Source organism: Oryzias latipes, chromosome 18 (assembly GCF_002234675.1).
Source record: "Oryzias latipes chromosome 18, ASM223467v1".
In the NCBI taxonomy this organism is placed as follows: domain Eukaryota; kingdom Metazoa; phylum Chordata; class Actinopteri; order Beloniformes; family Adrianichthyidae; genus Oryzias; species Oryzias latipes.
This window is the reverse complement of record NC_019876.2, coordinates 6185268-6203364: the sequence shown is the minus strand read 5'-3', so window position 1 is coordinate 6203364 and position 18097 is coordinate 6185268. Positions and strand designations below refer to the sequence as shown.

General features: G+C 41.1%; 2 protein-coding genes across 3 annotated transcripts; one reads left to right on the top strand and one right to left on the bottom strand.

Moving 5' to 3' along the window:
• Nucleotides 1-2059: 2059 nt before the first annotated feature.
• Nucleotides 2060-15261, top strand: epo (erythropoietin). Of its 2 annotated transcripts, none has more exons than XM_011487309.3 (5): nt 2060-2087; nt 8741-8871; nt 8985-9071; nt 9322-9486; nt 13843-14977. In XM_011487309.3, the coding sequence occupies exons 1-5, from the start codon at nt 2075-2077 to the stop codon at nt 13993-13995; spliced, it is 549 nt and encodes a 182-aa protein (XP_011485611.1). In that variant the 5' UTR covers nt 2060-2074; the 3' UTR covers nt 13996-14977. The 2 variants fall into 2 exon arrangements, with proteins under 2 accessions (XP_011485611.1, XP_004079700.1); XM_004079652.4 differs by lacking the exon at nt 2060-2087 and adding an exon at nt 2216-2475 and having other exon boundaries at nt 13843-15261.
• pop7 (POP7 homolog, ribonuclease P/MRP subunit) lies at nt 14898-16571 on the bottom strand. The gene is made up of 2 exons (XM_004079651.4): nt 16416-16571; nt 14898-15918 (listed from the first exon to the last, which is right to left on the bottom strand). The coding sequence occupies exon 2, from the start codon at nt 15887-15889 to the stop codon at nt 15440-15442; it is 450 nt and encodes a 149-aa protein (XP_004079699.1). The 5' UTR covers nt 15890-15918; nt 16416-16571; the 3' UTR covers nt 14898-15439.
• Between the last annotated feature and the right edge of the window lie 1526 nt (nt 16572-18097).

Genomic DNA, 18097 nt, shown 5'->3' with positions numbered 1-18097 from the left:
CATCTAGACCCATTAGACAGTGCTCTGAACCTTTTTCTTCAATGATTTGTGATCTTCACTGGTGTCCATGGATTACATGAAATCTTTCCACCTTTATCCACCTTTGTCATGGTAGGAAGAACACGTCAATGTAAGGGTGGGGTCATCTAAGATAGCATAAGGGATAAAGTTGATCTGTGTCCATAATTAGAAATGTTAATCTTTGAGCTCATTCAAATCTGGATTAAAACTAGGGCTGCACAATATGAGGAAAACTTGCAATGTGCGATGTTATTGATCAGTGTTGCGATGCTGATGTGACTTATGTGATTCATAAAGACAGCAAATCAATAAACAACGAATACATAATTTCCATTTTACTGCAACAGTTGTATTTAAATGAAAGCCTGTATAACTTTAAATTAGACTACAAATGACCCATGTCCACATAGAAGGGCTTCATTTGATTTATGTCAATGTCAATGTTGCGGCAAAAAGCCAGAGAAACGGCAAACAGGTCCGGGTTTCAAAATAATAACTTCCTTTGTACTTTCAAAAAAAGTGTCAAATTTTATTTTATATTTAAGGGACGACGAAAGTCTAATTTTTAAAGTACAAAAACGATATAATTTCTGACAAAAAAACAAGCATTTTACAAGGACCTGGTGAGGAAGAAGAGGGCATGGAACCTTATCGCTTACGTTTTGGATGAGCGAGGAGAGCGGGACGTACTATTCGACTCAGGGGGCGGCAGGACAAACCACTCCCCCTGGAGCCAAGGGTGAGGGGGGATCGGCAGGAGACGCAACGGAGACAATGTAAACTAAAAGACAGCCGTGAGACAGACTCCCCACACAACACAACGTAGACACACCGCAGAAAGACCAGTGTCAACTTGAGGTAAGGCCTAAGGTAACATTTTATGCCAACAAATGGTTACCGTAGAGCTTACCCCGATTTTACGCTGGTCTTTTACAGTGCATGAATTGCATAGGCTGATATGGCGATGACGATACATTTTCGATTTTTTTGTACAGGTCTAATTAAAATTGCTTGCTTTTCTGAAAGGTTGTCCAACAGAAGGTTTTAAGTCCCACTTATGGAACATAGTTTCTTCAGAGCGGTAGAATTTCAGAAGTTCGCCTGAGTTGTAGGCAAGCAACTCCGCCCCTTTTCCCCTCCACATTGCTGAGAGATCTTTTTTTTTTTTACACTTGCTAGCTTACAGCCCCTCACACCCCCAGCCTAAAATTACCAGTGCAACAAAAACGGTGATAAATATCGGAGCTGCCTATCCGTACAGTTTTGATCCAGATGCCAGCTTGAAGGAGGAAAACAAAGACGTACATGGAAGATCTATTTGTCTGGAAGTGGATGCATCGGAATGGAGCGGAACAGGGTGCCAGAGTATTTTTGTCATGATAAATTCAAGTGTCATTTTTTTCGTCTGCTCCTGATTCATACTCTAAATACTCTAATATGCAGATTTGAACTTAATTTCTGTTAAAAAATGCCTTCCATCATCAGAAAATGCCACAAGATCGTGTTAAAAACACAATTTTCTTTGAAGTGGGTCTGTGAACACGTGAAGACTTTTTTTGTCTCTTCAAGCGAACCGGACGGTGTGTCGAACTTCAACAATAAAGAATTTTTAAGATGCTGTCTGTCATAAAAACTCAACACTTCTGGCTTTTTCTCACAACAATTGAGTGCCACACTAATGTTGTGTAAAGTGATGTAAATGTGGGTTTATTGGCTGTGATGAGGCCTCCTCAGAGCTGTCAGACAATGACTGGGAAGTGACTGGCCTTCATGGGGACACGATTCCGTTTTTTTTAAGGTTATAACCTCCTTTTTGGACAGCCATGAAAGAGAAAACCCAGAAAAGGAGGGAGGGAGGAGGAGTAGTTCGTGCTGTCATCAAAACAATGCAACTTTATTTTCAAAGTCATCAATTAAAAAAACAAAAACGCATCAGTTTGTAGAAACACCTACCGGATAAGTGCACAAAAGAGCTCGGTTTGCAATTAATGGCAGATAGACGCAGCGATTGGGCAAAGCGCGCGGAGCCAGTGAGGGGCAGGCGGACGCCGCCATGGAATTTCCCCGTGAGTTCAGGGCACGGCCTCGCGCTTTCTTGGGGGGGCAGCATGGGGAGGGGACGTAAAAAGGTGCGTGCACGCTCACGTTATGAGGGGTGGGGGGAGGTAAAACAAAAAGGTTAACAGAGCAAAGCTGGGATGTAGAGCCTGTTAGGTGAGTGCAGTGGCCGGCAGGAGGGAGCTTTACCTTTTATTTTTATTTTCTTTGGCAGTGGGCGCGCGGCTGCTGCAGTTTGGACCTATATAGATATATATATCTATATAGATATAGATATAAAATATATTTTCCTAACCGGTGCCTTTGAGCAGGACACCGGCGCGCAGGTTGAATCCTCTCACAATGGTTTTAAAAGATGCGGCTCCTTTACGCGAATGTTGCGGAAAACGGGCAGAGGTAAGCGCGTGCTCCTTCTTTTTGGAGCTTTTAAAGCGTTTGCAGACTTGGAGACACTTGTGTGGCGCGCGCGCCTGTGCAGAACAGTGTGATGCTGGAGCCGGGAGAACGTCAGTGGAAAACGTCTCCAAATGTTGGATTAGAGAAGAGTCCAAGCGGGGCTCGTGCAGACAGATTGTGTAATTCCAGCGTGGACATATCCACTGCGGCTCCAAGTACCTCCAGATCTGTGCCAACAGCAATTATCAGATAGTAACAGATTTTTTTTTACTTGGAGAGACACGTGCACTGCAAAAAACAAACAAACAAACAAAAAAAAAAAACACCTAGGAAAGTTTGAATCTAAAGTTTATAATTTTGGAAAAATATTGATTAATTTTTCCAATTTTCCATCCAAAAGTGAACAAAAAAGAGCAAACAATCAAATGACTCAGGTGATCATATCTAAAATGATTTATCTATAGTTACTTGAGAAAAAATTAGGTTACATGTCCCCCCGCCACAAAAAACAGTCTAATTTCTTTTTGCATTTAATCTGATTTAAAGATCAAGATAATTTCCGTAGACCTATAGGAATACTCTGAGACTGTGGGTGACTTTAGAAGAGAATATACACTCACAGTCAATGACCTTACCAGGAAAAGTCTGGTTGGAGTCTTAAATCAAACTTCAATCTTAATATAGATTAATAATCCAAACCCAGGGTTTTTCCAAATATCAGATTTCTAAAGTGCGTTCAAACTCATCCAGTCTAATTATTGCAGTAATCTGATTACTCCCCGTGAACATGTAAAAAATTTTTTTTTGGGGGGGAGTTCTTGGAGGTTAATGTTTGTGTAAGTCTGTAAAATCCAATTTTTGGATGAATGAAGTTCTTATCTGTGAGATTAGAGGAGCAGAACATGCAGCTTTTAGTTTGAATTTGTTCCAACACCACCTGTAGGGAAAATTTAACATTTTTTAAGTTTCAGGTGAATACGACATGACGATATTTACTTATTTCTATTGTGGGTAATGTATTGCTTTTTTTTTAAGGGCTTGTAAGGGTCGCAGAGACGATCCGCAAACTTATATATATGTATATATATATATATATATATATGTATTTATATATATACATATAAACCAGGGGTGATATATATGTGTGTGTGTATTTATAGGAGTGGGCGTGATGAAGACGTGAAGCGGTTAACCCCTAAGTGGAAGATTGCCTTGCACACCCATGTGTCAAAGTGTCGTTGGTTGGCACTAGTGTTCGGTAGTGGAGTCGCCATCCGTGTGTGAATGTGTGTCTGTGTTAAAGTGTGAATTGGACTGTGACTGTAAAGTCCTTTGGGTCTTCTAAGAAGGTAGTAAAGTGCTATATCAGTATCATTACCATTTAGCATTATTCTTTGGTATATTGGAAGGGAATACTATGGCATGTTTGAAATTGGGGTGTGTACCACTTATAGACATTTAACTGTGGCGACCTCTGAAGGGATTTGCCAAAAGGTCAACAAAATGAAATACAATCAAATTGATGTTTTACAGTGTATAAGATAGATAATTTGAATGAAAAGTGGCTTAATCTTGAACTGACTTTATTTAGACTTTGAATGTCAGAAAGGATTAGCTTAGACTGTAGGAAAAATCCAGCATTTCTGATGGGACGATAAAGAAAAAAGGTGTCATACCCGTAAACGGTCAACGTGTAAAAAAATGTACATGAAAAATGTTGTTTTCAGAAACCTTTGGGTGAAATCTGAGTGGATATTGAGAGTCCTACTTGATGTAAATTTTTGAAATCCTCTGAGTCACACGTGTTTGTCAGTCGCATCATTTCTCAAGCATGATGCAGCACTCTGTTTAAAATGGGGGCCGCTATGCTGGCGCTGATTCTGCGCTTTTTGGCAACAGTCATCGCATAGTTTGGTCAGCAAAAAAACCAGAGAGGTTATCACAAGCCGAGGTTCAGGAAGTGATGTCACAGCCGTGTCATGTGATAGCTGCTCCTTTACAACTTTTTTTTTTTTTTAACTTAAGCTCAAAAAGCTCTACAAACAGCACTGAAATCACAGGATTTGAACCGGCATCCTTATCAGCCTTTCCTCCCGTTCAACCGTTAATACTACACTGGTTTGCCTGGTTAAACTGCTCGGCTCTTGTTTGACATGGGATTGTTAAAATAGCTCTTCCTAGGCATCTGTCACATACCTGGAGTGAAGTTTGCACCCATCCAAAGTGCAGTCACTTATAGAATACCGCCACTAATCTCAAATAGCCGCATTGTTTTGGCAACTAATATTGGCGGACAAGAGCTGCAAGCTTGCAGTCCGGGGATTCCAGCAGCGAGGTGCGAAAGTCAGGAAGGAGAGTGTGTGAATGCGCTCTCTAGATCGACGCATTGTCACGTAGGCAGCGGTGGAAAGGTCACAGATAGCCGGCAACCCTGAAGTCGCACACGTTAACACATGTCAGAGCACGTGGAAAACGGGGCCGCTTGTCTGTGGCCAGTCACATTCGACATCTTGAATTCATCACAACTAAATCAATTCCAATGAAAGTGACGAAGCGTGCAGAAAGCCTAGTACTGCGTGTAAAGGAGCGGTCCTGCCGTCTACTGACGGTTTGGGATCCAGCTCTGTTTGTTCAGATTATTTGGAGATCTAGGAAGGTTATCTGGCCTGGATCTGCCCTTCTTCAATCAAGCTTTTACGTCACACGGACGGGCTGCAGTGAAAGAGTTCATTCAGCATGTGGCACAGAGGAAAAAAGCTGAACTTCTGTGGCTAGAAGTCTCCTTCTAGGCGTCTAGAAGAAAGGCTGCACTTTGAAGTGTGTATATTTCTGTATAAAGCTGTCGCTAATACTGTTTTAAGCGCAGGTCAGACAAGGTCTCGCGTGCATTGTCATGCTGTTTCCATTCAAAACCCCAGGAATCACATGGTGTCTTTATGAGAAACTGCTTTGTCATGCTTCCACAGTGCTGACCTGACTGGTCACAGCGGCTTAGAAGTCCCCTTGGTGAGCACCAGCGATCTTTGAAATGGAAAGTTTGAATCTGCAAAATGCCTTGAACTCTTGCTTTTGAAGGTCTAATCATAAAAAAAAAAGAAGTCAAAAGAGTTCAACGTAACTGTGACATGACAAGAATAGCTCAAAGATATGATCGATGAAGAAGAGAAAATAAATAAAAACGTGCTTTTGTCTTGGTAAATATCATTTTGCGCCTTTGTGACTGGAAGAGCAGTTAGCTCCACTGTGGTGGGATTTCTCACCTCAAAAACATATAAATATCCTGGGATTATTCCACAGAACTGTTAGTGACATTTAAGGCTCTTTCCCGTTGTACTGATACTGTTCTTTTAGTTTATGTTGGACACACTTCTCTGGATTGCAAAACTGGAATATTGTTTCCATTTTTCAAGGAGTAGAACCAGGGATTAGACTAGATCTTTCAACCCTTGAGCTATCCTAGGCATTTTAACATTGGGAGTTGGGTCATCTAGACCCATTAGACAGTGCGCTGAACCTTTTTCTTCAATGATTTTTGATCTTCACTGGTGTCCATGGATTACATGAAATCCTCTTCACCTTTATCCACCTTTGTCATGGTAGGGAGAACACGTCAATGTAAGGGTGGGGTCATCTAAGATAGCTCAAGGGGTTAAGGTAAACTCGGGTCAACTCTTTGCTGAGGTAATAGTCCAGTTTGGTTTTATCCAGTAACAGGAGTACAACATCTGCACCCTCCACTTCAAGAGAGTCATTGGTGTTTGCATATGTGACTGTGTTCATTGGAATATCTTCTTTTGGATTGGATCCTGAAACTGCTTTAAAAAAACAAAAACAGTTGGATTCCGTAAGGTCTAGGACTTTTGACCTCAAGGGTCAATGTTCTGCTTCTTTTCCTAAACACTCGTGGCCTTCAATGAGCAGGACAGTGGAAATCCTGCCTTAAGGGATACAAATTATATCTTTTGTAGAGAGAATTTCAGTTTGATGGGGTCAAGATGGCATTCCTGCCTTACGCCGATGATGCAATCCTTTCGGTCTAGCCAATCCATAAGTATCAGACATCTTCGGATTTCAGGCAATGTTTTTTTGTCAGAAAGATCTCATATTTAGGTCATCCTCTTCAAGAGGAGTCAGTTCAGGACATGTTATATCTTTCTGTTGGTCAGTGATCCTTCTGCACTTATCTCTATGATCTACAGAGAAGTGTCTGCTGGGGATGGAGTTTTGCAAATTTCTGGAGGGATGGAGGTGCAGAAATCCTAGAAAGCAGATACCTGTACCCATAATTTCTTGAAAAATATAAATGTAAAATTACCCCCTAAAGAAAATGCTTTTCATGCTAGATTAAAAAAATGGAAAGGTTCAAACAAGTTAATTAGTTTAACTGATCTAACCATTACGGTATTTAGTTTTAGTGAAGAAACTAGATCAGACTAGTTTGTAAAAAAGGAAATAATAGCAAAATTAAAATAAATCTAAAGGGAAGAGCTAACAGAAGGGCTAAATCTGTAAGGTACAGAATAAGACAAAGGGAAGAGGATCCTTATCGTCTATTCATGAAGGTGACACAAGTCAAATTGGAATACTAAAGCAATGAGGTAACATTTCCTGTTTTCTTTGAAAAGCATTGCGCTTGTTTCCTCTCTGTAATAAAAGGTTGATTTGTTAGAGTTTATGAAAAATGACAAAAGCACAATATTTCTTTTTTAGAAGTAACGTATAGAGCTATTTCATTTATACATTTTTGTGAAATAAAAAGACAAATTTCTGAAAGTTTTTGGACCAGTGTTGTGGTCTCAAAAACCTGAGATGTTTTATCTGGAGGTACCTTTTTGGGGCTGCGATGTGGCGTAGTGGTCGGCAGTCTTGTTTCACAGCGAGAAGGTTCTGAATACCGGCCAGGTTCTTTCTGTGAGGAGTTTGTATGTACTCCTCATGGATGTGTGGTTTTCTCCGGGCACCCTGGCTTCCTCCCACAGGAAGCCCACAAGACTTGCTTCATGAGTTCATTGGTGTCACTTGAAATTGGCACTTTGGTGTGAATGGTTTCCATTTTGCCGTGCCATGGACTGGCAAATTGGCTGGGTCGGTGTTGCCTTCACTCTTCAGTAGAGGGTAGGCTCCAGCAATCCAGTGATTGGCACTACAGCAGAATTAGAAAATGGATGGATAGATGGTACCTTTATGATCATGCAATGCTGCCTGGAGGTCCTATATGGTGGCCAAAGATGCCAGTAGAAGTCGAAGTTGTTTAGATAATCAAAGACTTAGTTGGAAATTTTTTGGCTGCTGAATAGACAACGTACTGAGAAATCAACTGTATGAAGACATACAGAAAAAACAAATTAACATGACCTTTAGGTCAATTTTTGACAAGGAAATTAGCTAAATAAAATAAAAATACTTCTGAACATTTATTCATAGAAATAAAGACTTGTATGTCGACATTTCGTTGTTGTAATTTGTAAAATAAGACAACAATGTAACGTTTACTTTGGGGTTTGGGGGTTAACGACTCAAGAAAAAGGTAGAATCCAAATTGCTTCCCTACCTCTGTAACTTCTCCCCATCCCTACATTTATCCCTCTAAGTGTAGAGATAGGGAAAAAAATAGTGTCGGACGTTACCACCGCTCGATGATGTCATCAATAGTCACAGTCCTCAGAAAATGCATTACATCGCTTTTGTAACTTTGAAAATTCATGCAAAAACAAAAACTCAATACTTAAAAATAAGTGTAAACTTTAGTGTTTAAGAGCACAACCATGTGAAGAAATGCGTTTCACCTAAACGGAAGAGGTATAGCAGGCCTACGATGCTGTGGGTCTCCCTTAAAAAACACTTTCAGACACTACTACTGCTTCAAATGCCATTCGCACCAATAGGGGGTAACCAGAGGGGTAGGGAAGCAATTTGGAGTTTGGCCTAACAGTTGTTTGCTAAAATGGGTAAAAACCCAATACCGCACGGGATTGTGGGTGAGGGTATCTAGGTTACCTGGAAGGTTGTATTTATGGACTAAACACGTGTGGGAATTGAGGACATTTCTGCACCAGGGAATGAAATCTAACGCTGTTGAATTGTGTGATCCATTTAGTAGTGGCCATCACGAGTAATGGGTTAATGGACAAATAGAAATAAACAGACATAGTTGGATACTTACAACATTACATTTAGTTTTATCTCACTTGTTTAGTTAGGTCAACCTAGATTTGATATCCTCTAGACTTTGCAAAACTCCTGTTGTGTGTATCTTTGGTGGCAGGACTGTTTGCCTTGCTGTTGATTGTGTTGGAGTGGACCTGCCCAGGCCTACTATCCCCACTGCGGCCAATCTGTGACCTGAGGGTCCTAAACCATTTCATCCAGGAAGCACGAGACGCAGAAGTCGCTATGGTGAGTGGAGAATGTGTGAATGGGATCCACAAGTGGTGACTGTGCATACTGGATGTTTGGATCCCTTTAATTAGGAGGCTTTAATTATCGTGTCTTTGTTTGCACTTCCTTAGAGGTCATGCAGAGAAGGATGTGGCCTAACACAGACGGTCTCTGTTCCCCAAACTACAGTCAACTTCGAGGACTGGGAGAAGAAAAATGTAAGTATCAATTTGAATAAATGCTATGATTGAACCTTCTGATGATGTAGCCAATAAAAACATGTTACATTGTGATTTTTTTAACACGTAAAAATGTTGTTTTGCCTGTTTTCTTTATGTAATAATATTTTCTTGAGCTGTGAGTTCTGATAATTTCCAGAGGAAGAGTTAATTGCTTCCTACATCCTTTGATTCTTATCTTTTCCGAGATGAGACCCCCACTCTTTGCTCTTGTTTATCCTCTGGGAAGGCACTAGAGCAAGCTGAGGAAGTGCAGACCGGCTTGTGGCTGTTACAGCAGGCCCTCGGCTCATTTGGACCATCGGTCACCAACACGGCGCTGAACAACCACATAGACAACACTGCCAGAAACCTGGTCAGCATCAATGCTGTGCTGCGTAGCCTCAATTTTCAGGTGAGGGGCGAATGGGACGGGTGACTCTACGGTTCATTCCTAACGTTGAAGTGACAATGACAACTTTTTGGTAGAATATAAACCAAATGATGAATTATTTGAGTTTGTGGCATATGCCAAAGTTGAAAAAGGAAACACTGATATTACTTTTTCATGGTGATGTGATACATAAGAGGTTGTTTTTCTTTGTGAGGACCTACTCAGGATCTCAATTTGTTCTTTCTGTTGTGGGGAGTTGCATCTGTTCTCGCCTCTGGCTAAAGTCTTAGATATCCCTTGTGCTATCCTAGGCACTTTGACATTGGGAGTTGGGTCATCTAGACCCCACAAGACAGTGCGCTGAACTTTTTTCTTCAATGATTCAGTGATCTTCACTGGTTTCCATGGATTACATGAAACATCTATTTTTGTCATGGTAGGGATAACACGTCAATGGTCATCTTGACCCCATAGGATAGCACAAGGGTTAAAATACACTATTAATACTATAGGGGTTGACCTGTATGGGTACTGTCAGTTGTTGGGTTGTCCGGCCACATGGAAGGTCGTAGAGAGGAGCGGCCAAATCTTTAGGGGAGCACAGTTGTGTCTTGCAGTTTCCTTGAAACTAATGCATCCACCTTAAGGGACGTCATGACAGTGGAATGGACCATTGTTGTGTGTGGTAAGTGCATCTTAAAGTATTTGTAAGGATACTGTAAGTTGCATGCACTGAATGACGTAGGGGCGGTGCTGTTGTACGGTGTCCTTACGCTGTACTTTAGTCGTTCGTTAGGTGCGAGTACTTACTCCTTACTAACCATTATGATTACGTAAGTGCTCACAGGATGCTAGTTGGATGCCCACACAAACTATACTCTGATTGTCTAATTTCCTAAATTCTAACAGTCTATCTGCATGCAAGGAGCACGCAAGGGGCAGCATTTCTGCAGAAAAATGTGCATAAACATTTCCACTCTGTAAGGTCATCAAGAGGTCTACGACCTTGATACTTTGTGCAGTTAACCTGTGAGCCGCTTACAGTTTTGCCTATTTTTGCCCGCAGACCCTATCCACCCATAAGGGCAGTTGTGACTAAGGCCTAATACAGACAGTAATACGATGCATGGAGGCCTTCACACATTTTGTCTGCTGTGAGTCACGGCTCGCCTACATCACCATGGCGTAGTTTTGTCAGAGCATTGTCAAGGCCCGTTCACACCGGGACGAATTTCGCCGGCGATTTTCGCCGACATTTAACGCCTCGTGACTAAACAAAGGGCACCAATGTGAGTGTGCACACTGACGCGAAAAAACGCCACGCGTCAAAGCGTCAAAAAAAAAAACGCCTCGGGTTCGTTTTTTTTTCCCGACGCGTCGCGTCGAAATCTATTCGACCAATGAGAATGGCGCTTTTGCACGCGTGTCTGGAGCTTCTGAAGTTACAGTAAAACACAGCTTGGGGGCGCTCAAACACAAAACTGCCTTGCTGAGCACACATACCAGCGAAGAAGATAGACGCCAAGTAGCGTCAACACTGCCGCAAAGAAATAATGACGGACATTCTAAAATATCCCCGAACCATGCACCAGTTGGAGCTACTGGTGCTTGAAATATTCATGTTTTCTTTGTATTATTCTGACAAGCGCGTAAATACTTGCTCTCTTCTTCTGAGTGAAAAGCGACTTTAAGAAGCGTAAAGTTGCGCAGCGCCACCTTGTGTACAGGAGTATTTCTGTTTACATTAAGCGCCATCTAATGTCAGGGAAGGAAATTGCATGTTCGCTCGGCTCATCGTCAGCGAAAATCGCCTGGGTGTGAACACAAAAAACGTGGCGAAAAACGCTGGCGAATAACGCCTGGCGAATATTCGTCCCGGTGTGTACGGGCCTTCAGGTGGTCTCATTCAATTATGGCGAAAATTCAAAACAAAGCAGATTTTTTAAAGCAGTTCCTTGACTGTCCTAATTGTCAATGGATATCATGACGGAACCAGAACAATTTCAGCAACCAAATAATTTGTAGTTTTAGGTAAAAAAAACTCAATCGATTGGTGCTCTCGTTCATTTCGTATCCAATTCATTTTTTCTGGCCACATCACCCTAATCTACTTTAAGGATGGAAAATCAAACAAAACAACCAAATTAACAGAAGCACATCGTAATACACTGCAACTCCTATCTTCAGACCTCATTAGTTGGTTTGAAAAGTGTGGTATCAAATGTAAGAGGAACTAGGGGTCAAATCAACTTATAATACATTGTTTTACTGTGAAAAATAATCAGGAAAAGAAAGTTTTTATTGGTGTCTGTGTGGCTGAAAACTAATGACAGCAGGTGTTTGCTCAGTAAGCAGAGTGGTCATCCTCTCACCAAGGACAGAATTTTGAACTTTTGCTTATAGAGCAGTTTATTGCTGTTGGTTTTATGCTTTGTTTTCCTCAGTTTAGTGAAAATGAACTTTGTTCTGTTGAACATGCTCTTTTAACAAGCAAACAGATGACCTTTTCTTTGTTTTATTGTGCTTTGACACTTCTAACTGGCTCCCCTCAATACTAAGGAAGAGGTAGAGGTCAAAAGACCATAAATGTCCACTTGGGACTTTAATTATTAACTTTTGACAGATAAAAGTATAAATAGACATTTAAAAGCAAGACTGATTACGCAAGAACCCTGAGTGAACAGTTTTGCTAATTACAACTTTTTTGTAAAGGCCAGACAATGCAGATTAAGAGCCTTATTTGTGAAGAAAAATCTACTCCAGCTGTTTAAAATATCTGATGCACTGTTGATATTTCTGGACATTATCCCAAAGTTTAAAGGTAGATGATTGGATTTGTAGATGTTTGAGATAATTAGAAGAACACTATGAAAAATTCCCATAACCTTTTTGCATGATATTAAAGTCGAATCTAAACCTGTTATGTGTTTTAAATCAAACTGAAGAACTTTAATAAAGAAGTAAGTGGATAAATCCACAATCCCACAGAAATTTAAAAAACCTTGTTATAAAAGTTTCTGATAAGCGGCAAGTTTTTGTTACTGATAAAGGCAAATTAAAAGATTTGGGTCAAATTCTGTAGTGTGAGTCAATATACTCGAGGTTTTAACTCTGAATCTGCAGTAAATGTGTCGGAATTGTAGCTTAGTAGCACAGGGATTTTTTTCAATATCAGAAAGAAGATTGAGAGAAAGGTGCAGAACAATCACACTTTTTCGATTATTAAAAACAAAAAGTTACAAAAATCTTTTCAAAAGTCTTCCCTATTGTTAAGGCACAAGTAGGCTAAAATAACAACATGTTGGAATTACGTTAATTTCGTAAACAGCCGAAACGTTACGGTAGTTCAAAGAGCTCGTCTGTCAGCTCCAAGGGCTAAATTGATTTGTAATTAGGTGAGGTAGCATGTGGAAAATATCTTTATAATTTCAAATTACAAAAAAAATTGGGAAAGATCAAAATGAGCTAAAATACTGCAAATTTAACCCTTTAATGCTCTTTGATTTACTGTAACCTTTTCACTGCTTACGGAGTTCCAACGGATTTCGAAAGCTGAGAAAAGCAGCTTTGTGCTGATACGCTACACTTCACTTCTGCAAAGTGAAGCTGATTCTGATTCCCCATTGTCGGCGCAAACCTTAAATCCGTTGGATTTACGTAAATTCCGTAAATGGTGGAAGAGTTACGGTAGTTCAAACGAGGGTTTGTAATTTTCTGTCAGCTCCAAATGCTAAATTGATTTGTTTTTAGGTATGAAGTATAGAAAATGTCAATAATTTTAAACAACAAATGAAGGCTACATAAAAATTAACAAAATATATTAAAAAGATCAAAATTAGCTAAAATATTTCAAATTAAACCTTATAAAGGTTTTTTTAACTGTAACTTTTTGACTGTTTGCCCATTTAACGATAGTCCAACTTAATTTGAAAGCTGAGAAAAGCAACTTTGTGTTTCTATGCAACACTTCACTAAAGCAAAGGGAAGCTGATTCTGATTGGCCATTATCGCCGCAAAAGCTGAAAGTCGTTAATTCGTTAATTCTGAAAACGGTCGAAAAGTTGTGGTAGTTCAGAGAGTGCATGTCATTTTGATGTTGCAGGTGAAAGCTTTGACACAAAATTTTTTTTCATCACAAAGTAAAAATTGTTAGCATTTGGCAGGAAACGGAAAACGGAAAACGTGATAGGTGATAAATATTGTTGCTATTTTGGAACAAAACAGTTTTCTTTGTTAGCTGAGGCCTGAGGTCAAAGAAGGTCGTTTTTTTCGGAGGCCTTTTAGGAAAAATGCTGCAGACGTCTATGACGCCGCGTTTGCGACAACACAACCTTTGACATCCCTCAGTCAACACGATTCTTTTGCGTTCCCTTCCAGGAATACACACCGCCGGCAAACGCGTCGAGTCTGGACGGCACATGGACAGTGTCCTCGGCAACGGAGCTGCTTCAAGTCCACGTGAACTTCCTGCGAGGAAAAGTGCGCCTTCTTCTTATGGACGCGCCGGCGTGCCAGCAAGATGTCAGCTGATACCTCCCCCCTCCGCCACACATGCACACACAAACACAACACCGTGGAGAAATGTGACACGCTGGTCGCTGTGCGGGGGGAAAAGACCGCAGTCTTGTTGCACAGAGGACGGTCCCCCAGCAAGGCTTTTGGACAGATGGGACCTTGGACTGTAGATGTGACTACACGCCCTGATAAAAAACCATGCGGGGATCACCGCACCAATAGCCGTTCTAACAGGCACTCCCTTGCACTTTGCGTATGGATGTACTTTTGTATGTTAGCAATGAGGCTGGTGGTTTCCGTGGGTTTGACCCCTGCTCTTTCCTTTGTGGAGGTGGATGGTGGAGTGGAACACTTGGAAGATATTGATCGCATCCTGGAAATCGGTGACGTAGCGTAGAAAAAAAGAGAAAAAACAAAGTGGTTTTATCTTCACGTGCCTTTTTCCAGTCTCCACGAAAACATGTAATCTCACAGAAATTGTATTTTTTAAGTGATGTAAAAGTTATTTATACAGTTTTTATATGGTTTAAGACCTTTTTCACATCCTGCTGAACATTTGCACACAAAGATGTTCTCATCAGTCGCTGCTTTTCTAGGAAGATCCTGTGTGTGAGAAAGGCTGAGTCACACCTCACGTGACTCAGCGTTTCAGTCGGTGTGTGAGAGTCCCCCTCGACTGTGAAACTGTTTGTTCAATTTCTGCCGGAAGATCCGTGCAACGAAACATCCTGTGCAGCTTTAATCGCCACTTTCCAGAATCTCGACGCCATGCAATCAGCTGATCCTGGGAACTTATGCTTTGACGTTGAAAAAGGGATTCTCGCAGATGGAACTCGTTGAAGGGTCTTCCTTGTTTTTGTACTTTGCTGCGTAAGTCGGAGACGTTTTCGACGATGTTTTTCCTCTTTTCTTTCCTGTTTAGTTGTACTGTTTTTGTTCCGTCATTGTAAAACTGGCTATTTAAGTGCAAACAAAAACGTATTTTTCTTCCATCATATTTTCAAGACTTGAGGCTTATTTTTTTCTGATCTCGACCCTGACACGTATATTTAAACGTAGGTGTTGTATTTAAAGAACGAAAAATTACTTTGAAGAAAACTGACAACTTGTGATTGGAAAACCTCTGTAGCTAAATACTGACATCTAGTGGACATTCATGGGTATGACAGTCAATTGAAAAGTTATTTTTACGTTTGGTTTTTTATTTTTTCTGAGTACATGCAGGCTTAAAGGTTTTTAAAATAAATAAATGTGGCACATGTTCACAAATACATCGTAAAAGTTTCACTTGATGATTTTATGAAAAGAAAAAAAACAACAACAATGGGAAGTTGAATCTTAGCAGAAACTAAGGTGGCCTGCAGCTCCTTGAACTTCACAATAAAGGTCCCAAAAAGTTATTATCAGCATAAACAGATGGTGGAAGCTGTACAGGGTCTTCATGGTGGGTTTCTAGTCACTAAGGTTCAGGGTAGAAGACTTTAATGTGAATGGCGGAGTTGTTGCGCGTGCGCGTCATGGGCTCCCCGCTCTCATCGGGATCTTCGGGCTCCAGGTCGTCGACGAGCTCCACGGTGGAGGTGTTGGCCGCCAGCTGCAGCGCTCCCTGGCTGCCGGCCTGCAGCTGCAGCGCGATGTTGATGGCTCGGTTGATGGCGAGGCCCAGGCCGTGGACGCAGATCTCCCGGTGGCCCCCTCCGTCCAGGAGCTTCTGGCAGCGCGCCAGCTGGGCTCGGAAATCCGTCTTCATGTTGACGTAGACGTCGTTCCGCCGCTTGGGAAGCTTCCGGGGGAGCCGCTTCCTGAGCGTGTACTCCACCGGGTCCATCTCTGCTGCCGGGGAGCCGGACTCGGAGTGTGGCAGCGGCGTTGGAGCCGAGGACATCCCGGCGTGATGGGCCTCAGTCATGTTTGTTTGTGAGAGTGGAAAACACGCACCTGAAGGGAGCATAAACAATCAAATCATTGAAAATACATTAAATATGCTGCAAATTATCAAACATTTTTGACCAGTTGACAACCTGTGAGGATGACAAACTACATAGATTTATATTATCTTAAACACTAACAAAACATATTTATTGTAGTTATCCACATTATAAAATACACACTGTTTAATAAAAATATAAGCTCATTATAACCCGTTTATTATAGAGTAAATATAACACATTCTACAAGATGCACAGACATAATCGAGCACGCTGACGTTTATTTTCAACAAAACTCTAAAATGTTCAAATGTATCGTTTAATTTACGCAAAAATAACGGTTTTTTTAAAGTTTTAACCGATTATTTAGACTAATAGGAGCGGAGCTGTGTTCATAAATAGCATCCGGCTAACGCCTCGAAGCTAGCCGCCGCGCGCGGAAAAAAACCCCGTTCCCGCCTCACTTTCTGTTCTTCTTTCACACCGTCACGTGATGCAGAAACATACCGTGAGGAGACAGACTTTGGTGAGGCCGCGTCTTTAGTTCCTTTCATATTTTTAAGGCCGCTTCATGCTTTTTGAGTGTGTGTGTGTGTGAAGGCTCCTTCCAGCTAACGGATAGCTTTTCTTCTGGTGGAGCTGCAGCAGGAGCGGTTGGAAAACGGTGAATGGGCGCCACACCGCCACCCGCTGGCGCGGAGTCGCAAGGACACTCAGACGAAAAAAAAAAAAAAAAACCCGAGCGGGAAAAACAACAACCTCATCAAATAAGGAAACGTTGGAACATTTTTTTTCATGCAATTACTCAAAAGAGTTCTGAACTCACATAAGGAATGGGATTAATTTACAACTGAACATTCACCCTTTTAGTATTTCTGATGTACAACTGTTAATGGAAAATCTAGATGATTCTAAAATATCATTATCATTTTACTTTTAGGAAAATACCATATCCACTGTTGCAAGTAGAGAGGTATCAGGCCCTCCTTCCCAGGCTTTATCAACAAATTTAAATTATATTATTCCTCACTAAAAAGATTACAATCCTCGGTAGGTGCTAAAATAATATATAAACAAATGTCCTTGTGGCTGTTATTCTGTCCTGTGCTATCATTTGGCTCCTGTTTTTATTTATTGTTTTGATTTTTTTTCTCTCATTTTAATTTTGTAAGTGTTTCAAAACTGTATATCTATGACATCTGAGAGTATGATATACCCCCCCTCCCTTTGAACCGATGTTGCAGCAATCATCGCTAAATTCGCCCAGGGCTCTCCTCTTTTTTCTCCGCCGTACGAGACCAATGTTTTGCTGATTTTTTTGCTGACTTTTCACAATAGTGTGGAAAGCAAAACACTGTATAATTTTATGTGCATCAGCATCCATTGTATTATTGTCGGTATTCATTGGAGACGTTCTGACCCGGAAAAGGAAGGAAAACAAGTGTTGTTTTCCTTCCTTTTCAGAACATCTGTCATGGTTTGGGTTTCTTTTGTCTTGGTTTTTGCTTTATTTCTTGTTCTGTCATGTTTGGTTCTGTTTCCTGTTTCACTTTGAAAGGTGTTCTGTTTGGTCATGTTCCTGAGTTTTACTTCCTTGTCCCTATCTGTCCTGATCTTGTTCACCTGTGTCTTGTCTGCCCTGTCTGTATTTAAGTCTTGTCTCTCCCTTCCTCTTGTGCTGGTCCATTAACGTCACTAACGTTGTAACGTCTCTTCCATGTAAGTCTTCTGCCATGTTTCATGCCACGCCACAGTAAGTTTAGGTTTGTGTGGTTATCCTGCTCTGCAGCGCCTTTTGTTTGCAATTAAACCCTCTTGTCTTGGAACCGTGTGCCTCGTGCCTCTGGGTCCTACCTGCTCTCCTGCCCCCCATATCCTGACAACATCTACGTTTGGTAGTTTTTTAAATGCAAAAATCGGATACGGGTCACTTTTAAAAGATGATGTAAGCGGGCTGTCAGAAAAAATCGGACATAGTCAGAAAATCGTATCTGGGCATTAAGACCTGCAGTGTAATTGCAGCCTATTTTTCCAGTCAAATTTTGCAAACTAACATTACCCTATATGTAAGGGTTAATGTTGCTTCCGGGAAGTGTGTTAAAAAGTGATAATGCACACTTCGTCCGCCATTAACCCGCTTATACCATGGTCAGTTACAAAAACAATAAATGATATTAACCAGTTTTTAA